Source organism: Chrysochloris asiatica, unplaced genomic scaffold (genome assembly GCF_000296735.1).
Source record: "Chrysochloris asiatica unplaced genomic scaffold, ChrAsi1.0 scaffold00048, whole genome shotgun sequence".
Taxonomy (NCBI): domain Eukaryota; kingdom Metazoa; phylum Chordata; class Mammalia; order Afrosoricida; family Chrysochloridae; genus Chrysochloris; species Chrysochloris asiatica.
In genome coordinates, this window is record NW_006408566.1 from 1,106,308 (window position 1) to 1,129,865 (window position 23,558).

The following is a 23,558-nucleotide window of genomic DNA, read 5'->3' on the forward strand; positions in this document are numbered from 1 at the left end:
AAATTTATGTATAGAAACAATGTCATGTTTTCTTAAAAATTAATTAATATGAATTCAAGGAAGAATTTTCAGTACTTTGTTTAAATTTTTTTTATTCATTATTATCTTGCTAGTTTGAAACATTAGTTTAATACATTCAGAAATGTTTTGCTTAAATCAAAAGTGGGAAAAGAGTGCTCTTGAGGATAGAAATGTTGTAAATTATACAAGTCTTGCTTTAAAATGAATTGACCGGTGTTACGATCAAACTCTTAATATAAAGTCCCCATAGTAGCTGGCTCAAGTCTTAGGGTATTATAGAGAAACATTCTTTTTTTTTTAATTCTTAACTGCAGTTCTGTCTTTTGGTTTGCTTTTAGTTAAGTTTGTGTGGGAAAATTTTTGTGTGATCTGTGTGTCTCCCACTATTGTCAAGTGGATTCTGACTCATAGTGACCCTATAGGATACAGTAGAACTGCTCCATAGGGTCTCTAAGGCTGTAAATCTTCATGGGAGTAGAAAGTCCTCATCTTTCACCCTTGGAGTGGCTACTGCATTTGAACTACCAACCTTGTGGTTAGCAGACCAATGCTTAACCCATGAAACCACCAGGGGTCTTTTGAGTATTTGTTTTTGTTGTTATTAAGTGCATTCCAGTTGGTTCCAACTCACAATGACCCTTTCCAAGGAGCAGTTTGAACTGGTGACTGTATCCTACAGCGCCACACTAGGACTCTTGGGTATCTAGTAGCTGACATTTATTCATATATATATATATTTAAGAATATTCCAATGTAAGAATACTAAAAAATAATTTAGTCCACCCCTTTTATATTCTAGAAGAGAAATCTGAGACTCAACAAGACACAAGATCATACAGATAGTTAGAAAAGATCCAGCATAAAGGCAGGAGACAGAATTAATTTGAATTCTGGTCCAGTGACTTTCCCTTGAATCATGATGATCTCATGAGGTTTGCTGTGGGTACACTTTTGTTAGTTTCCATTGAGTGAATTTCAACTCATGGCAACCCATGTGTGTCAGAGAAAAACTGTGCTGAATAAAGTTTTCAATGGATTACATTTTGAAAGCAGAACACCAGACTTAACATCCAAAATACCTTCAAGTGGGTTTGAGCTGCCACCCTTTTATCTAGTAGTTGAGAATTTAGCCATTGCACCAACCAGGAACTTCAATGTAATATCAGATTTGAAGAGGGATCGGGCAAAAAGAATAGGACAATTTTGGAAATGAAGAACATTTGTATTTTCATGGATTTAGAAAATTGTTTGACATATTTATTAGAATGAGAAATTTACCATGCCAAATTTTAAGGTGATAAGTAGACAATAAAAAGGGTTACATGCCTTTGGAGAAACATAAGTAAAAGTAGATGCAAGTTTGCGAAACAGTAACAGGAAGAGCATAAAATATGTTAAGTAATACTTGTCAAAATGTTTTCAGTTTTAGATGTTACATTAATATTCTAGGGAAGGTTGGTGGTTTGAACCTACCGAGCAGAACGGTGGAAGAAAGGGCCTCACAATTTGCTTATGTTAAGAAAACCCTATGGAGCAGTTCTACTTGATAACACATGGGATCCCCACGAGTTGGTATCAGTTCAATGGCAACTAACAACATGGACAACATATTTATAGTCAATTCCTACCTTACCATTTACTTAACATGTTACTTTGGGCAACTCAGTGAACCTTATTCATTGCAAGAGCAAAAGGAAGGTAATAGATACTATTAGGACGTGGTGCCAATTTCCACCAATCACTAACATTTATGAACCCAACTGTAACTTACTTACTGAAATAATAATTTTTAAATGAAAATATTCTTATGACACCTAATATAGAAGTATAGGAATTTTATCTTAACCCAAAGCAAAAAGACAACCACAACAGCAACAAAAAAGGCATGTAAAACAGCAAACCAAATGGTTTCATAAAGCCAGAGATGTGAGTAGAATTAAGAATTTCACTTATCTTTTTCCTCTCAATATTTCTCATTCAGTACTCAAATTACCTGCATTTATTGATAAAAATGTCCAGCTTCTATGACAGATTGTTACTGGAGCTCTGCATAGTGGCTATGGTCTAACTCAGGTTCAAGTTCCAGCTCAATTAAGAACTTTTGTTCTGAGGCAGAGACGACGTGTAGAGATGGAGCAGTTGGGGACTTTAGACACAGAGAGGGAGAGGGGCTGTGTGCTGATGACCAGGGGACAGACTTGTAGTGTATACTCTTTGGATGGTTGATGATGCATGGAGTGGATTATACCCATGGCAATGAAATGAAATACAATGGATGAATGTAAAAGTAATGTTCTCTCAAGTAAACTATCACATAATTCACAATAAAGCATTAAAAAACAAACAAACAAACAAAAAACACAAAACAAACAAACGTAAAGAACTTTTGTTCTGAATCTAAAATTTGAGTAACTAGAAAGAGTTTGATATGAACTAATCACAAACTTGCAGATGTTCTGGGGACATCCGTTGCCCTCCACATAGGAGAGTGACATTACTAAAGCAAGAATGATGGATTTGCACTAATGCAGGTGGCTCCCTTATCTGAATGAGCATAATAATACTGATGATGATGATAACAATGATGAAGATGATAATAGTCGTAATTTATAGAAAATCTCTTACATGTCTATTACTGTGCTACTATGCTAAACACTTTGTATTATCCCTATCAATTATTTAGAAGATAATCTGTGAGAAGGGTATTACTTCAATCATCTCTGCTTTATAGATATATATATAGGGTATTACTTAATCATCTCTTCTTTATGGAAGCTTTGAGAGCTAAGTAAAGTCATAATTTCAAGTTACAAACTTAATAAGTGGTGGAGCCAGAATTTACATTGGGATCTGTCTTATTTTAATGTCTGCTAGGTAATATGTGTGTGTTATATTGTGTATCATAAGAAAAACTCATTTCTCCAACACAGGACAGTTATATTTCTTTAGTCAATATCAGATGAGAAATGGGTTTTTCTTAGAATAGGCAATATAGCATATGCAGTACTGCATAATCCACCTTCAAGTAAGATTTTGTCTCTATACATTTTTTTTTAAAGAGGCTGGAGGAATAAAGTTCCTGTTGGAAAAGTGGGTAACAATTTTGGGACAACTTCTTTGAATGATGACAGTGAAGGTTATTGAAAGGGAATCAATTTTAGTGGAGATCCCATTAATTATATGAGGGGATGGAAGGGATTAAAATCAGAAAAAAATTTTAATTGCCCTTCCATTATTCAAGTGTTCAATTCCTGACTACTCTTGTCATAGGAAAGAAGAGTCTATGGCAGAAGTCAAAGGAAAATAAAGTGTTCTGAGCTTTTGAGAGACCAGGTCTACTTCTGATAAGAATGATTTAAGGAATTTTACAAGAGCAATTCACTATTCTCTATTACCAGCAGAAATAGGCTACATCTTCTAACAAATGGAAAAGTGAACATTTAGGACATTTACGAACAGGATGGACACGGTAAGTAGGTCTACAAAAAAGCAATGCAACTTTTTTTTTTGTAATACAAGGTAATGATTCTCAGAAGGACTAAAGGAGGACATGACAGAAATTGGCACATGACTCTATGGAATGGGAGGGAATTATCATTTACAGTGGCCTTACTCAGTGACAAGAACTGTGCTTGGAACTATATATAAATACCTGTTTTTGTCTGTACAGTAACCCTGAAAGAGTGATTTTACTATTTATATTTGTAATGATAAAGAAACCAAGGCGCAGAAAACTTCAATGAATAGCCAATGTCCTACAATTAATAGTAATAATAAGATGTCTGCTAGATTTCAAAGCTCTTCCCTTGGTTACCAGACTGTGTTCTGAGGTACCCAGGGGTGCCATTGCTAATTCACAAGGACACCATGGGATATTTTAAACGTCCAATGGGAGGAAAGCAATATTTCACATCAGTCAGAAACTCTGTGAACTACTACCTTGAGTAGTTTTCAGTTTCAATATTAGATATTATCACATTTCTTTTGATGAGGTGGTAGTTTTGTGATGGTGGCTTTGGTAGGTACTCTGATCAGAAAGAAGGTGCTTCTTGAAAATCAATGTGAAACAGAAATTAAAGTTGTTTTGTCCTATATGATTCAAAATCTTGAGAAGGTGGTTGGTTCCAACAGGAGGACATATTCTATTAATAAGAAGTTGAAGTTAGGAATGAAATAAAATGTATTTCTTTCAATATATGTGAATTTTTTTCAAATTACTACAAATTAGGGCATAAATATTTCATAAAGTGTTTTTATCTAACTATTTAATAAAGTTAAGTGGCATCTAGGGGCACTGTGATGTATTACTGAGACACTCATTGCTGCCAAATTGATTTTAACTCATAACAACCCTATTAGACAGGGTAGGACTAGGATTTCCAAGGTTGTAAGGAGCTCTGGTAGCGTAGTGGTTACGAATCGGGCTGCGAACCTTAGGGTCAGCGGTTTGAAACTACCAGCCGCTCCGCGGGAGAAAGATGAGGCTTTCTACTCCCGTAAAGATTTACACCCTCGGAAACCCTGTACAGGGTCGCTATGGGTCGGACCCGACTCGATGGCACTTAACAACAACAACAACAAAATGCTTACAGACTCAGACTGTCACCTCTTTCTCCTACAGAGTAGCTGGTAGGTTAGAACCACTGACCTTCCAGTTAGCAGAGGAGTGTTTTAGTTTTGTACCACTAGAGCCCTTTGTGAGACACACAAGGCACTCATATACTGAGAAAGCTTAAAAAACCTCTAGTATTTACTGATTTTATGTTGGAGCATTACCCACTATAACTTGCTCCTCCTTCCATTCCTTACTTCACAGTACTTTCTACCTTAATTATTCACCCTTTTTTTTGTTGTTGTTAAGTGCAGTCAAGCTGGTTCTGATTCATAGTGACTAGATTTACCAGCGGCTATAAATCTTTGTGGGAGTTGAACATCTCATCCTTCTTCTGTGAATGGCTAGTGGGCTCGAACCACTGATCTTGTGGTTCACAGCCCAGTACTTTTCCTACAGACCCACTCTGCTCCCCCCATTTATTTGCTTTTTAAATCTTTACTCATATTAATACATTATTATACATTAATGTATTACTATGGTGGTGGTGGTGGTGATGGTGGCGGTGTGCCATGGAGTCGGTTCTGAAATATAGCAACCTTGTATAGGGTTTCTGAGGCTGTAAATCTTTACAGGAGGAGAAAACCTTATCTGTCTTCAACGGAACTGCTGGTAGTTTCAAACTAGCTGACCTTGAGGTTAGCAGCCCAACTTGTAACCATGATGCTACCAGAGCTCCTTAATGTATTACTATAGATAATATAAATGTATGAGATTGAGGTAAGAAGTATTTAACTTTATTGGTCATATTATGAATTGTTACTGAGTTCACATCATTGAATATATAGGTGATAAAATGTGTATAGGCAAGGAAGTCAATAATTAATTATTAATTCAACAAAAAATAATAGAAATTGTTCTTGCCGTCAGTACACTTCTTACTGATGGAGAGACAGACACTGTCTGCCAAGTAGATTCCAACTCATAGCACCCACATCAGACAGAGTAGGCCTCCCCCGTAGGATGCATTTTTCTCCAGAGGAGCCCCTGATGCGTTCAAATTGCTATCTATTGGTTAGCAACTGAGTGCTAAAGCACCGAATCATCAGCACTCGTAAGCAGGAAATATAAGTATAAAGAGTATAAGTGTATTTATTTGCTAAATGTTTGGTTTCTTCTTATACTATTTTAAAAGATAAAGAAAAGTCTAATGCTTTCCTGTATTTTTGCTTATTTTTGCACCAGTTCTTCCCTTACCTCATGCAATTGTTTTTACTGATTGTCAATGATTGCTTGGAGTCCTGGAGTGGCGCTGTGGGTTGATGCGCCAGACTGCAAAGCCATTTGAACCACAAGATTGGCGGTTCAAGCTCACCAGTTCACCTTAGAAACCCTATACAGGATCGCTACGGGTGGGAACCGACTCGATGGCACTTAACAACAACAATGATTGCTTATTTCTCTTTTTTCTTACAGCATACTATTCTCTATCACACAGTCAAGCATATGATCATCTTCGCTTCATTTGCTGATGGGGCACAACTCAAAACGATGACAAACAGCTGCAAACATCCATTACATCTGTCTTGGAAGAAGTACAGCCAGAATGCGCCTGTGTTTTCTAATTACTCCATGTCAGGTTGTTGTTGTTGTTATGTGATGTCGAGTCAGTTCCAACCCATAGCGACTATGTATAGGGTTTCCGAGGAGCAGCTGGTGAGCTTGAACCACAGACCTTGTAGTTCAAACGGCTTTGCAGTCTGACGAATTAACCCACAGCGCCATGTCAGATAAGCTTACATTTATCTGTTAGACTCTAAAGTATCTGGGAGACTATGCACATACCACCAACAAGAATGCATACACTGCAGCCCTGGTGTGGTGGTGTAGGATAAGCACTGGACTGCTAATTACAAAGTTGGCTCTATATAGGGTCATTTTGAATCAGAACCAACTCAATGGCACTTAACAACAACAACAGTGCACACATTTTATGTTTCTCTTCTTACTCTCACAGTGTTTAGCACAGTGCTGAATATGCAGTTGGTGTTTATTTAATAAATGCAACAAATTGATGCTTTGAAATGCAGATTAGTAAAAGAGTTTTGTCAATCTGGATTTTTGAGAAATAGGTATATGAATTTCTAGACTACTCATACCAATTATGTTTCTAATGAAGATAAAAAGGTGATAACCACGTCAGCTGAAGAGTTGATGAGATAGTATAGAGATGACTTAAATGTAGTTGAATTCTTTTCAGACCATACAAATCGATAAGGACAAATTATTAGGTACTTGTAAAATACAAGTTTTGAGCTTTATATGACTGGATTCCATACAGCTAAATTTTAATATTAGCTCCTTTTTTTGTGTGTTATTGTAATATTTCCTATAAAGGTTGGTGTATAAACACACAAAAAAATTTTAAATTCACTTTATTATCAGGAGTTTGGTTGAGATTTGAATAATTAAAATATTCTTTTAGTAGTTTTTAATAGTTTATACATAAAAATTTGGGTTAGCCAAAAGAATGTCACTAAAATGAAATACTTCTCCACTGGTCAGGTCCAACTGGTTAGTAAACTATTCCTTTTGTGTGTATGCTGTATTTGGAGTAATAGTAATATTTTAAGCATAGAGGGTATCATTTATCTGTGATTTATTGAATGGAATGCTTATAGCTTGAAAGAAAAATTCTTATTTATACTACAGGTAAAATATACTTATCAAGGAAGATCTAGTTTGTTGGGAGGAAAAAAAAAAGATCGCATTTAGTCATTCCCAAAATTCCAAACCACACTGGCAATTACCAATAACCTTGAAATACCTCCACTGTAATCTCCTTTGGGGCTACCGGCCACTTGTGTTCATATTTTTCTTTCACAGTTTGCTCCGTGTTAGCAGTTGGATTTGAATTCTCAACACGCACTCCATGGCTTGGCTTACCCACCAGATTTTGAACAGATTTTACCATATTCTTTAAATCCTCTGGGTAAGGAGTTGGATATCGTTTTAGGTTTATTTCAACCTAGAAATTTGTAAAAAGAAATTTAACATAAAAATATCTTCAGTATGTCCACAAAACGACTCCATTTTATGTGCAGTAGTACAACCAAATGCAATATAGTGAGTGTTGAGCTTCTTGAGAAATGGTGAGACAGAGTAGAACACATAGTGTTCTGCTCACACTATCCCTAATAGGAACTCACCTGACCTCTTCTCACCTTGTAAATGACTTTTGAGTTAGACCTATTCTGTAGTTGACTGAAATAGCAGTAGGTCAAGAACTTAAGGGACCTGTAATCTCTGAAAAATTTAATCATGTTATTATCAGCTGTTTTCCTGCCTTGGAGGCTGTTTCTTTTCCTGTTTTAATTGTTTGTAAGTAATAAATTTGAAATTGAGAATATTTTTTAGAATATCAATGCAGGTGATGGAAGGAGATGCCAAGAGTTGTCATGTATAAGAAGTTGAAAAGTAGACAATACCTACTTCTCCAATGTGCACTGGCTCTATGCTAACTGGCATATTATAACTAAAGGTAGGATAGCGAATTCTTGCTAATACCTAAGAAAACATGTTCCAGGGTGACATTTTCTTTTAAGTTTTTATTGTGCCAGGGTGACTTTTGTAGCCACTTTTACCCTAACAAAGCAACATGCTTCCTTGGCAATATCTTACACTAAAAATAAAGCATTGTCTAACATATTATAGGTAAGTATATAAATTTTGGCTTATATTTATGCAGATATTTATTTCTATTTTTGAATTGATTTTTGTGTTATCAGTCTGACTTTAGGAACACATATTAATGACAGTTCTCAGTAGTTAATTAAAGGAGGTGTATAGAATGCCTTCCCATCAGGGTACTTGTCCATACTGATTAAAAGAATGGAAGAAAAAATAAAAACAGATTTACTTGGCCTTGCTTGTTCCAACAATCATGACTTTTTACATCTGAGTAGAATCAACTGTACAAAATGTAATGATTTATGTGATTGTGATATGTGTGAGTTTGTTGTGTGTACATACATGTGTGAGGTTGAGGAGGAGAGAATATAGAAAAGAAGCTGAAAAGGGAAAAGGAAGAGTAGAAAAGAGAGGGAAAAAGAGAAAAAGAAAGAGGCACAAACATACCCACCCACACACACTCATGCAATTCATGGAATGTAAGAAACTATGATAGTGGTGTAGATCTGAGCAGTATGAATACAAATCCAAACACTTTTGCTCATCTGCAGTTTTAGCAAATCCACCAACTGCTAGTAATTTAACTTCCTTGCCTTTCCTTTTCCTCATCTATCAAGTAGAGGGATTGGACTTCATGATATGATTCCTAACATTCTTTTTAGTATTAAAAATAAAGAATGATTTTTCAAATAATTATTTGGAAAGATGAACAACCAGATAATTTGATCAGTATGTGTTGTTTAAGTGTAATTTAATTACTTTAAAACTACTGGATAAATAATAATCGAGTTAATATTATATAGAAATAAGGCTATAAAGTCTAACCAAAGAAAAATTTAGACTTTTGGTAAAAAATGATAAGTCATTAGCATATAATATAGAAATAGCTCAGGGTATTTAAGATCTAGTTAATAAAAAGGGCACTATCCATGGGTGCCTGATTTACTGTTTAAATTGGTATTTGGAATGGTAATCTCAAATTAAACCTAATTTTAAAATTATACCATTGAAGTTGTTTTGAAATAATTCATATCTAAGGACTTAATGTTAAAAAACAAAAAACTACATACAGTACATTTTATAAAAAATATGAATTGCAGAATGGTGAAAATGACATGCCAATTAAGTAGCTCTTTTTTAAAAAAATCAACTAGTGGTATATGAATGAAAAATAATTTTCAAGTAACAAAATAAATATTCTTTGCACCTTAAAAAATCCTCAACACTATAACTATCCTTTACAGTTGGATCAAAGGTAAACAAAAGAAATGAAAAAGTGAAGTATTTGTCCTTAACTAAATTAAAAACTTTACTGACTAATGCAATTTATTATATATTTTGTAGACCCTACATACCTCTGTTACAATTTGCTGACTATTTACTGATGTTTCCTGGTTATTTTATAAACAAGTTAATTTGATATTTTGGTCATATCAACTGGATATGTTTGGGTATTTTATCTCTGTAAAACTATTTAAATCTAGAAACAGAGATGGATTAACTATTAAACTAATGAAGTTTAAACCTTAGGGTCTGACCCCTTATTAGACCCAATGAAGGGCTCTACTTATGTTATCTTTGGGTCATTTTATGTTGTTTTCCTAAAAGAGATCCCTCTCTCTATATATATATCTGTAAGCTTTGGGTCTCATAAAAATTGGATCATTCTACCTAGAAAATACAATCCTTGCTTCCCACGCACTAGTCTATTAATAGAATTTACTGGCGTTTGAGTCAGAAGACTTAAATTCAAGCCACAGATTTACCCCCAACTAGCTATCGGTCACTAATCTGTCTCTGCAGTTTCTACTCAAAACAGAATTGGCAATATCTCTCTCACATAGTTGGGTTAATTTAGAAATACAATGATATGATAAATGTGAAGATCCTTTGAGAAATTTTTAATTCTATGCAGAGACTAGATTTTATTTTTAACATTAGATTTTATATGTTTATTTTAAAATCTGGATTACTTTGGTAATCTAGATTCCACTGCATGCATTTAACCTAACAATTGTAACTATGGATTTATTCCCCCAATTTGTATGCAGCAATTGTTATCATTTATTCAGCATCTACTGTGTGCCAGGCTGCATCCTTAATGCATTATTGTATTTAAGTTTCACAACCTGTACGATAGCTATTTAATTCCCCTTTAACAGAAAGAAAACTGAGTTTCAGATAATGTAAATTCCTTGCTTAAGGTCACACAGCTAGTGGGTAGCAGTGCCAGACTTAGACCTTTGTGACTACAGGATTTATGATTTACAAGTGTTATTTAGCTTACAACAATAACCTACTATAGGTGCAGCACCTATTGGCCTGATTTTGTGGAAGGAATAGTGTAAATCTAAAATGTGAATTGTCTTGAATTAAAATTACAAGCTAATTTCAAAATTTCAACAATATTATAGTTTATTTCTAAATGAAACTACAGTATTTTATAATTCCACTATGTTTTTAAGTTTTATAAAAAACATACTTTATGTTTTTACTTTGCTATGTTTCAACCCAGCGTGTAGGGCTTCAGATATTATTAAACATGATAATGAACCTAGATATATTCAAATTTTAGGAATGCCAAAATATAAGAGTGGTTTCTTTAGATTTTTGAATAATCATGTTACAAATGCCCCCTTATTCTAATATGGAATGAAAAAAGATATAAAGCAATTCATCATAAATGTAGGTGGGAAAATTTATCAAGTATATGCTTATCAAAGTATTGTGTTGTATCACTCACCATAAAGTATTTGCTCATTTCACATATAAAAACACAAGATATTTTTTAAAATATTCTTTTCTTTTAATTCTGGAAAATACAAGTATTTCATAACATTCTCTATTTCTCAGATCTAAATAAAGTGTAGTAAATGCAAATAGCAGTTGCAAGATGTTGGAGACCCCTCAGTATTTAGCAATGGAAAAAGAATGAACTTAATGCTAATAGATAGGACATTTGGATATGATATATTGAATCCATAAAGAACTGTGAGTTTCTTACATAGTAATTAAATTCTTATATGAATTGATAGGAAATTCCAGTAAGAGAAAAAATAGTTATTGGTTTGATCATTGATTGTTAATTGTCATTTTATTCAATAAATTAATTGGGATGTTTTACAAAAAAGGAAACCTGTAGGCATTTTAGTTAGGAAAATGCATTCTCAGCTTGTCTTATATTGTAGAAAGAATATAAGGCATAAAATAAGAATCTAGTCCATTACATTAATTTAACCATTACATGTATATGGTTAAATTTAGAAAAAATTTACAAAAAAAAAAAAAAAATGCAGTGTTCTTTCATACCTTATGGAGACATGCATTTTGTTTTTTGTTTCTCCCACCATTAAACTCTTAAACATCCAATCCATTGAGATAAAGAAATACTATTAGCTACAACTCTTAAGCCAATTTTCTCTTACAGGAATTCTCATCATCTGTGCTTTCACATGAAAGGAAAAGTGAATGCTTTTAAACAATGGATCATCTTTGTGCTCAAAATCTACTCATAGCAAATCTCAATTCAATTCCTGTGCTATTTTAATAATTAAATTTTAGTTTTTCAGTCTCCCCCAGAATTGACAGTACCCCGCACCCCCAAAAAATGTGTGTTTGGGGTGCGGGCAGAGGGAAGACAGAGGAAGGGAGGAAAATTGAGATGATATGGATAATGTCATCAACATTCTGCCCAACTATTGGTATTCCCACACTTTCAAAGAAAGAAAAAAAAAATCAAAAAATAATATAAATAAAAATGAAGCATCCAACAAAAAAATCATGCCATAAATCCCACCAATAGGCACCTCATATTGATGTCCTTCCCCTTTGACTTAGTTCTCCCTAACCCATTGGTATAGTAAATTAAAAAAAAAAAAAATTGGGATTAAACATTGGCAAGAGGAAGGTTTCAATGTGATCAACATTTCCTACCCCAAATCATGCAGAACAAACCCCATAAAGCACTGTTCTAAGTTGCCTCTTTATGGGGGCTTCTTCTACCCCAAACACCTAGGCCTACCTGTCTGCCACTTAGAGAGGGAAGAGTGGTAGATTGTGCTGCAACTGGCAATTGAGTACACATGCTCCTTTCCTGCGGGAGGCCACTTATACACCCCCATGCCAGTTGTGGATCACTCTGGGGGACTGGCATGTCTTGGATCTGCTGATCACACCTGGCCCATGGTGTGCAGCAATCGCCAGACAGTCTGGCAGGTTGGAGAGTAATCCCACGCTGGCCCCTTTCCCAGGGGGCTTGGCAGGAGTGATCCTGTGGGAGAAGGAATCTCCATTTTCTGGGAGAAAGAGGAGCACTGTAGCAATACTTTCATTTTATCACTTTTCTACTCTCTATTTTTCCCCACACTCTGGATAATGCATTTAAAACAACCATAGAAAATCAACTGTAATTTTATGCAATAAAACAAAACCAGTATTATATAAAACTAATAGTTCACAATTTTTTCCACACAAGTTAGTAATCATACTACACTAAACACACTATCAGTAGGGCATTATACTCTAGTCCATTTGAAAGTTGATGGTATAGGTCAATGACTGCTTTACAACTTTTAATGTAAATTAAAGGTAAATTTAATATACATGTAATGAACCAGAAAATTGTAATTAATTCCAGTGTGTTTCATTCATCATGCTTCCCTGATGATTTATTTAGAAGTTTGTTTGTGTTCTAATTTGTTCAATAGGCAATGGCATTGGAAGTGTTCAAATTAGACAAAGCCAAGTAGTTTAGGATTTTGGAAACATAATGTTTCACCGAGGGAAAAAAAACTAAACAGAAAAATACCCTCTAAAGAATAATGAAGCTATTCTTATTATAACAAACTTGATTACATAACACACAAACAAGGCTTCTAAAGAATTGTTTGCATTTACTATATGTTATGCTTTCATTGACACATATATCAGAGTATATAAAATGCACTGTTTTCTTCTTGGATATTTAGAGTATATATATATTTTTAGGACGTGTTAGTGTTCAATTGCTTTACTAAGGTTCTACAGTATGCTTGTTTAAGAAATAAAGTTTAGAAAATATGGAAAGGAGAGTATAAAGATAAAAAAAATCACACCATCTAGATTTATTAGTTATATATATAGATATATATAATTGATTAATTATTCACAAAGAGTAAAAGTATTAGTACACAATCCTGTTATAAGAAAATTAGTGAGAGATTCAAGATGTTGCCATTATGATAACCTTACTGAAAATCTGCATCAATTTAAAAACTATATATATTAAAATTCAGCCTTATTACTTGATTTAGATTAACTCCAATAATGGATTTTAAAAAACATATGATTTGAGGTGAAAAATTAAAGGTATTTTCTCTAAGGAACATCATCAGCTATTAGGCACTCAGCTCCTTTAAAACTTCTTTTCTTCTCATTTAAGGGAGCTCATAGGTGAAGTCCATCACCTAGATTTTGTTGTTTCTTTCAGGTTCTCAGCTTGAAACTCTCCCAGGTTGTTATTTTGTAGGAGTGAGTGGCTTATTAAATTAGCTCAGTCAGAGCTGGAACAACATTGGTTTCGTTCTGAAGCACACCAATGCCTGCTGTAATGAAAGACACCACTATGAGACTGGAAGATGTATCTGACCTTGCTAGCAGAGGTCACTTGATTTGCCTCAAACTCTGAGTAATAACAATGTACAAACAAAAAAAAAAAAAAAAAAAAGAGAGAAGAAAGAAAGAAATGAAACCCTAAAGTTAAACAATAAAAACCAAAAGGTTCACCTTAACTTTCCCAGTATTTTCGTCGTCTTCCTTTTTTTCTTCAAATTCAAAAGCAACAGTCATTCGTTGTTGTCTCTGCTCTTCCCACAGTGTAGGATTAAAGCTGTCACTGTCTGACTGGAAATCTACAGTTAGATTCCAAAGTATTATTGCTTTTTTTTTTTTTTTACATAGAGTGTTATTAATAGAGTATTAATACACTATGCAAAAAATGCTGGTAAGTACTACAAACAAATGCAAAAATAAAAAAAAAAAGGAAAAAAGAAAGAGAGAGAGAAAGAGGAAAAAAGGAATAAAAACATATTGGGATTGGAAAGATTTCCATTAAAAATGTAAAGTATGGACTTTCCATATAATAATAATAATAATAATAATAATAGTAATAATAAGAAGAGCTGGGTTTGGAGTTTAAAAACATATCTTTTAACCTTCACATAGCACTAACACTGTTCTAATTTTACTAATGATTTTTCATTCATTTCACTGGGGGAAAAGCTGGGTCTTATTCCATGTCTGTGTGACTGCAGAGCCTATACTTATAATCACAAAATAAGATCAAGATTTCTTTAATAAAGTACACTATTACAATATTGTATATAGAAATACAGTAATTTTTTAGGTGGTGGGGAGAGGAGAACATGTGAAAATTTGGTCTTTAACATTAAAGGGAAATGGCTAATAAGTCTTCAATTTATGTCAAAATGGTAATAGCTTAATTGCAACTGTGTTGTGAAGATGCCATGAAAGTGCAATAAAAGTACTTAGTAGAGACTAAATTCATTTCTGACGAATGACTATGGTTATATATTTCCTGTTTTGTTGCAAGGAATTCTGCAAATGAATTTATTTCCTGCCTGAAAAACCAGAATGACATGTTTAAAGTTCAAAAAACCTTTTCTGTTACTAACGCTTACTTCCTCAGAGGAAAAATAATAGGGTAACTCTTTAACATCATACCTTATCTAACTGGATATAGCTCACAGCCTGGGAAATAGGATTTAATCTGTAAAATTTGATCTCAGAAATGATCGGTGACTATGAAATACATTTAGTTCTTCCTTTGATACTTTTGAAATAAAGTATTTTTATAGTCTTTGTTGTTGTTAAATGCCTTTGAATCAGTTCCGGCTCATAGAGACTCTGTACAGGGCTTTGAGGATTTTTAAATTCTTTGTCGAAGCAGAAAGTCTAGTCTTTCTCCTGCGGGAACAGCTGATGGTATCAAACCAGGGACCTTGTGGTTCACAGTCTAGCATTTATTGTATGCAGCCACCGCACTCACATTTTAGTCTATGAATATTGGTTCAAATGAAAATGGATGTAAAAAAAGTTGCACAAATAAAAATATATTTCCTACTTAAGGTATAATTTTTTTCATAAATTCAAAGATGAATTTTATTGAAGTCTGAAAAATATGAAAATAATCTTTCCTTTTCCTTATTCTATAAGACAAAATTTGAGTAAAAATATTTTTAAATATCCCAAAATGAACCACTTACATTTATAAGTCAAGGACTAAAACAATTTATTGTAGTTATCCCTGAATATGGGAAATTAGCGAAGTGGTTTACTTTAAAGACTGGTTTCATTCAAGTATATAAACCAGTGCCAATTGTCCTTGACTCAGTTCTGACACATGGAAACCTCCATGTGTGTCAGAGTAGAACCTACTTCCTAGGTTTTTTCAATGACTGGATTTTTAGAAGTAAATTACTTGTGGGTAGATTCAAACCTCCAACTTTTCCATTAGCAGCTGAACACATTAACACTTTGTGTCTCCCAGGGACTTAAGTATAGCTGATAAAAATACCAAACCAGTTATAGAGTTGATTTTGACTTATAGTAACCCATAGTTGCAGGACAAAATAGGACTGCATTTTGTAGGAGTTTCAAGTCTGTGACCTTTAAGAAGCAGATCTCCAGGCCTTTTTAAATCAAGGCACCTCTGAGTGGGTTCAAATCAACAATTGTTCAGTTAGTAGTCGAGCACTTAACTCTTTGAGTCACCCAGGGACAACATTCAATGTTATTGTTATGTGCTGTTAAGTGGTTCATTAATATTGTTTTTATTAAGTGCCATTGAAGTGATCCAACTCATAGCGACCCTATATAGGGGTTCCAAGAATTGGCTGGTGAGTTTGAACCTCTGACCTGTTGTTCAATCTGAACTTGCAGTCCTGTGCTTCATCCTACACTATAAAAAAGCTGTTACCATAGAGACTCTGTATAGGGTTTCTGAGAAGTGAATTGTGGATTTGAACCACCAACCTTGTGGCTCGCTGTCCAATGCTTATGTTGCTGTTGGGAGGATTAAAATGGGTTAACTCTTCCAAGAATTACTGAAAGGCTAGAAAGTGTGCATATCAGCATATGCTGGCTGAGGCTAAGGAGCCTATGTTAACTTCCAAATGGTACAGAGCAAAGTGCTTTAAATGATTGATAAATGGTGTAACCATAGAGTAGAAGATTTAATTTAACTAAATAATAGATTTTTCAAAAAGCATTCCTGTCATTGTTGCTGACACTGTTGAGGGAATTAACTTTTAACAGAAAGAATGGTTATAATTTTTAAATTAGCTCCTTATGGTTGACTCATTACATGAAATAAATTGGGGCCTGAGGTCATTGGATTAAATGTTTAAATTATGTTGGAGAAATTAGAGAACATAGGAAATAACCAGTTTATTGAATATTCCTTAAGATCTGAGTGCTCTAAGCTCATTTCAAGAAGTTTGCTATCAAATTTGGTTAATGAGTCTGTGCTTCCATGAGCAATCATTGCTCTTAAAAGTCAACATGATTTTTACTTAAGATATAAAGGTATAAAGAGGAAGAGTTTATGGATTCTGACTAAAATATTATAGTAGGGAAGTACAGATTCATGCTTAGACAACTTCCAAGTGACGTATGTCTTGCAATTATCTGTAAAGCTTTGTTCGTATTTCAATAGTTCTGGCCAGAGATAAGAACAAAAATAATCTCTTTATCCCTAGTCATTAAAAGTATAGAATAAATGTCTACTGATAATTTACCTTCATCACCACGAGGTTGCTGAGGGAACATATAGTTAGTGAGAACTCTTTGTTTTGTTTCTGGGTGGGCTTCAGTTTGCAAAGGGATAAGGGCTTTGGACTGGAAACAAAGAACATATATATAAATTAGACTATTAAGACTTCAAGACTATTTTATATAACATAATGATCAATAGTCTGGCTTCACCTAACTGAATGAACAGCGATAGGAAAGAAAACAAAAAGACTGGGAATAGGAAAATACAGTAAACTTTTGAAATCTAGAACGTATGTAAGGAGAAACCTGCCAGAAAAGGAAAACTAAAATATTTTCCAGTACAAAGATTGACAAAATAGTGGTAAAATTGCACCTTCTCAAAGGCAGGAAAAAAATTCAAGTTTCAGAACAGAAGGCAGACCCATTGAGTTCCCATGAGAATAGGCTCTTAGAGTTTTCATTGTAAATTTAATATAAAATGAGACTATTGTTGAGGAACACTTTCAAATCCCCATGCTTTCCTAATGAGATTTTTTTCATCACTGATATTCTTAACAAAATTCACCATTTATCTTAACTGAGAAATGCCAGTTTTAATTCTGAAGAGACAAAAACATGTTAAATGTTTTCAATTAAGTAACCTTTTAGTATGGTTATATATGCCTACTCATTTTCATGAAAAGTTGCCCTGGAAAGACAAATGGAATTTGCTATCAAATTCATGCTATGCAAGAGCATTTATGGATTTAATTGGGATAAAAGAGAAGCTTTATTTTTTTAGGAGATTCTTTGTAACCAAAAATAGGGATGACTGTTCTAACATTTAATAAATCGTAATATATTTACTTATGGTCATATTTCATTCTGTATTGTTAATTTAACTTCACAGTAGTATTTTAGAAGGCAGTTTTTTGAACTCTGTTATTATACATCAGATACACTGGAAATGATTGTATTGTTTAATGTTTTGAACAACCTGCTTATTTCGTGACATTTATTAATAGGAGTGAATCACAAAGGGGATTTGGAATACCAGCTTGTCTCATGGAACTGAGTCAGAAAGGCATTAAATCACTGCTCTAAAATAAAAGTTAAATGATGCAGTGATTATTCTGTCCATTGTCTCATAAGAATAATAAATCATGATAACATAGGATATTTTCTCACGATGCAAAACTATAGAATAGACTGTTACATTAGCATAGTTCACACAGATTCCAATGATTTATAATAATATATTCATGCCTAGAAAAATCTATAGTTTATTGATATAGTTATTTGAATTCCAACCTATTTTTACTCAGGAGATGAAATCAGCACCATGACGAGTAAAGGAGCCCACACTTTATTCTTACACTTATATTTTACTTTCCCCACCCTAAGTTTTGTTTATTTTTGTTGTTGTTGTTGAGAATCTACACAACAAAGCATACATTGAGTCACGTTTCTATATGTACAATTTAGTGACATTAATTACATTATTGGAACGGTACAACTATTCTCATTCTCCTTTTCTGAATTGTTTCTCCATCATTAGTATAAACGCATTGTGTTCTAAGACACTAATCAGTTCATTCATGTTTTAACTAGTTAAGCTAAACTGTTGTTCTAAGATGATTCAGGAGATATTTCTTGTTTTAAACTTTAAAAATTATCTTGGGGTAATAGTTTGAGGGCTTCATCCAATCTATGTCTAGAGTCCTGGAGAATTTGAAATTCTATAATTCTGTTCTATATTTCCTCCCTTTTAATCAGGATTCTTCTATGGAAGTTTTAATCAAAATGTTCAATAATGGTAGTCGAGCACCATCTAGTTTCTTTGGTGTCATGGCAAAGGAGACAATTGTTTATGGAGGCAATCAGTCACCCACTTCATGTCTTCCTCTTATTCTTGACTCTCCTTCCTCTCCAGGTGAGTAGAGAGACCAATTATTGTGCCCTGGGTAGCCACTTGAAAGTTTTTAAGACACCAGACACTACAAATGAACTAGGAGACAGAACAGAAACACTAAACATGTTATTAGGTCTATAACCCAGATTTTTTCATAAAAGCTAATCCTCTAAACCAAGGAATCAAATCCCATGAGTTGTACAAAAGCAGCCTCAGCAGTTACTCTATTTTTGTTGTTGTTGGAGATATATCTATCACACAACTTTGACCAATTCTACTTTGTATGACTAAACAATGATTGGCAGTGATGATAATAATTGGACTGAGCAACCCTACCCTTAATCAATGCAGTATTTCATCACCATTAACCCCCACTTTTACCATCTCTTCTCCCCATGGTAATTACACATTTATAATTTTGTAAGTAAGTTTAAATTTGTCACAAAAATAGTTGAATGTCTATAAATGTGGACAATTAATTTATCAGTACTGCTGCATTTAAGATCAGATATTTCAATGATAACAAGCTAAACTTAAAAGGCATTGCTTTTATTTGGCTGTTCATTATTTGGAATGAATGTTTCAAAATTCAAGAATTATAAGAAGAGTATGAGAGGACTGATAAACTATGTTAAACTGTTGATCACCAATTTTGCTCATGGCAAATCAGATGTCTTAACTGTTTTAGTTTATTTTCTAGTTAATGATATTATTAATTATAACTTAATTATGGATTAAATTATAGTCTATTTTCTTGAGTTAAAATAATATTAAAATAATTTCATATAAAATACTGATTATTGTTGTTAAGTGCTGCAGAGTCAGTTCCGACTCTTAGAGTTAAAAATCTATACAAATTATTATTTTGTGTATGGGATCTCTAAGAATAAAATACAAAGTGTTTGAAGAGAGTGGGGATTTCAATTCTTTTTTTGCTACAGAAATGAAACACATAATTGAAGCATTCCTTTACGTAATCTTACAAAGGGCATAAAGATTAATATAGCTTGTAGTAAGAGTCAAAAGCATTTATTGGGAACAGATTAGTAATTAAAAGTTTCAAATATAGTTAATAAAATAAAGCAAATTCTTAAAATGTCTCACCTGATTGTCAGAAAGCCACAAAGCTGCAAGCTCTTTAAGTTTGGTAAATGAGAATGGCAAATTCTTCAACCTGTCAAAAACAAACAAAAATTCTTATTCTATGGATACAGTTTATTATTTAGAAATACTAAAAATACTCTAATTTGTTGACTTCATTTTTTCTCTGTCTAGTTAGCAACCTGGAAGATTTAAAAAAAAAATGAAAATCTGTTTACAAGACAACAAATACTTTCCATGATACCTAGGATACAATCCAAAATTTATTAACATGGCTTGTCAATTCTTAAAAGATCTGACCCATAACAATCCTTCCAGATGCTTCTACTGTTACTCTTTCCCTGACTCAGTTCCCATATATCCATTGACCTTCTGGTGGTGGTGGTGAGGTGCCATGGAGTCAGTTCTGACTCACAGCAACCCTGTATAGGGTTTTCGAGGCTGTAAATCTTTATGGGAGCAAAAAGCCTCAATCTTTCTCCCATGGAACGGTTGGTAGTTTCAAACTGCTGATCTTGACATTAGCAGCCAGACTAGTAACCACTACGCTACTAGAGCTTCTAATGATCTTCTACTAGCCTAAAAACAAAAACCAAATCAAACCCGCTGCCATCCAGTTGACTCTGACTCATATCGACCAATATAGGGTTTCAAAGACATTAAATCTTTACAGCAGCATACAGAGTGGCGAGTTTGGTCTATCAATCCTGTGTTCAGTAGCTCAACATCTAACTCACACCAACATGAAGACTCTCAGTCAAGATCCATCTAATATATGCAATCTAACTTGTTGGCCAGGAAGCTGTCTTCCAAATTTATGGCATAGACAAGTGAGCACTTCTAGCACTTCATTTGTTTGATGAAACATTTCTATTGGTATTCTGTTCCTGGAGCCTTGTTCTTTGCCAATGCCTTTAGTGCAGCTTGGATTTCTTCCCTCAATACTATTGGTTCTTGATCATATTTTACCTCCTGAAATGGTTATATGTCAACCAATTCTTTTTGGTACAGCATCTCTCTGTATTCCTTCCAACTTCTTTTAATGCTTCTTGTTTCAGTCAGTATTCGGTTCATGTTTTTGTTAAGTGCCGTCGAGTTGGCTCTGACTCATAGCAACCCTCTACAGGGTTTCCAAGGAGAGACTGGTGGGTTTGAACCACCAATTAACAGTCCAGTGCTTATCCAATGGCACCACACCAGGATCCTTCAATATAACAATTAGAGGCTTGAATATTTTCATCAGTTCTTTCAGTTTGAGGAATGCCAGTGGGTGCTTTCCTTTTGATTTTCTAACTCTAGATGTTTACACATTTCATTATCATACTTTATCTTCACAAGCTGCCCGTTGAAATTTTCTGTTTGTTGTACTTTGGTGGCTTGTGAGTTGTGATGCTGGAAGTTATGCTAAAGATATTTCAAATATCTGCAAGAGGACCCAAGGTGAACACATTTCAGTGGAGCTTCCAGACTAAGACAGACTAGGAAGAAGGTAGGGAAAGTCCATTTCTGAAAAATTAGTCAGTGAAAATCTTAATGACTAGCAGCAGAAACATTGTCTGACACTGGGCCAGAAGATGAACTGCTTGGGTTAAGAGGCACTCAAAATATGACTGGGGGAGAGCTGCCTCCTTAAACTAAAGTCCATCTTAATGACATGGATGGAGTAAAACTTTCAGGACCTTCATTTGCAGCATGACTCACATTGGGAAGAAATAACAGCAAACATCCATTAATAATAGGTATATGGAATGTACAAAATATGAATCCAGGAAAACTATAAGTTGTCAAAAATGAAATGGAATGTACAAAGATAGATATCCTAAGAATCGTTGAGCTGAAATGGACTAGTACTGGTCATTTTGAATCAGACAACCACAAGGATCACTATGCCAGGAATGACCAATTAAAGAGGCATGGAATCTCATTCATTATAAAACACATTTCAAGATGTATCCTGAAGTGCAGTGCTGTCAGTAATGGCTAATATCCATGCGCCTACATGGAAGATGTACATGGAGTCCTGCACATGTATGTGAAGTCCTGGTGGGGCACTGTGGGTTAATGCGCTGGGTTGCAAAGTCAGTTTGAACCACAAGGTCGGCAGCTCAAATTTACCAGAGGTTCCTTGGAAATCCTATACAGGATTGCTATGGGCCGGAACTGACTCTACAGCACTTAACAACAAAAACATGGAAGATGAGTTAATATGACTAATATTAAATTTACCCACCAACTACTAATGCCAACTATTAAAGGAAATTAAAGATTTTTACTAATGTCTTTAGTCTATTGGTTAAATACTACATACTTTTTAGTTCTTCAATAGACCTGGTGGCACTTTAGGATAAACACTGGACTGCTAACACAAAGTCAGCAGTTCAAACCCACCAGCCACTTTATGTTGAGGCTGATGAGGGTTTCTGCTGAGACTTTCTGTTCCTGTAAAGATTTTAGCTTCAGAAACCCTATACTGGGTCACTAAGAGTTGTAATTGGCTTTCGGGGTTTTATCTATCAGTGTAATGTTATTTTCCCAGAGACTTTTCCTAACATTCATTTTAATTCCTTTTCTCATTCTAGTCTCAAAGCACCTTGTATTTTCTTGTATGGAATATATCACACTTTGAAATCAGACATTTATTTATTTATTTTCATTCACTGTCTGATATCCCCACAAAATTAACCTTCTTGAGAGAAGGAGACCATGCCTATTTTACTAACTACTGAAGGAAAGCATAGCTTTCAATGTTATGTTGACTGCCAAAAGTATGTCTTTTTGTTCTTTCAGCTTTTGGATATTTTATAGTAGATATAAGAGACAATTATTGAACATAACATTCTTGAGATGTGTGAAGTTGGACATCAGCTTGATATTGAGTCCAAAATCATCTATTTTGCTATTAGGCTTTGGAAGGTCAACTAGCCAAAAGCCTATTTCATCATAATATCTGAGATCCTTGAACTTCCCTAAGATTAGTACATTTTGATCACATTGCTAACCATGATAGCTAGTCAGCAAAGTCAATAACTCAAACAAGGCATGCCAATGTGATTTATTGTTAATTTCTGGATGTTCACTCTTGAATATAGATAATAATTTACATATAAATTGGAATGAAAATTTCCTTGCCTTTCATATGTTGAAATTTTGGCAACCAATTGATGAGTAAATGTATTTTGATGAAACAAATGGAAAATGCTACAATAAATAACAATGACTATGGAAACAGTTAATTTGATGTGCAAAGATAGTTAAACAAGTTTCAAATAGTTAATAGTTATCAAAAGACATAGAAATACTACTATTAACAAAGTGTGCATTAGCTAGATAACAGGAAAATATGAAACATTTTGAGCCAATAAATATTTTAAAAAACTAAATAATAATTAAAAGGATATGTCATAATTCAATTTTTAAAAAGTTTTTATTGTGAGGTTTACATGGAGAATATCAGCTTTACACTCATCCTATTGTATTTCCTTTCATTGCAATGATTACAATTGCCTCCATGCATCATCAAATAACCAAAGT

At 34.0% G+C, this 23,558-nt stretch overlaps 1 protein-coding gene across 1 annotated transcript in view; it reads right to left on the minus strand.

The window, feature by feature from the left end:
• The window catches only part of LRRC7 (leucine rich repeat containing 7), a 688,741-nt gene that overhangs the window by 138,787 nt on the left and 526,396 nt on the right, over positions 1-23,558 (minus strand). The window contains exons 13-17 of the mRNA XM_006862417.1: positions 20,031-20,100; positions 17,059-17,158; positions 14,027-14,151; positions 12,285-12,533; positions 7,401-7,601 (exon numbers count right to left, since the gene is read on the minus strand). Coding sequence (XP_006862479.1) covers positions 7,401-7,601; positions 12,285-12,533; positions 14,027-14,151; positions 17,059-17,158; positions 20,031-20,100 — 745 coding nt within the window. The remainder of the gene's footprint in view (positions 1-7,400; positions 7,602-12,284; positions 12,534-14,026; positions 14,152-17,058; positions 17,159-20,030; positions 20,101-23,558) is intronic.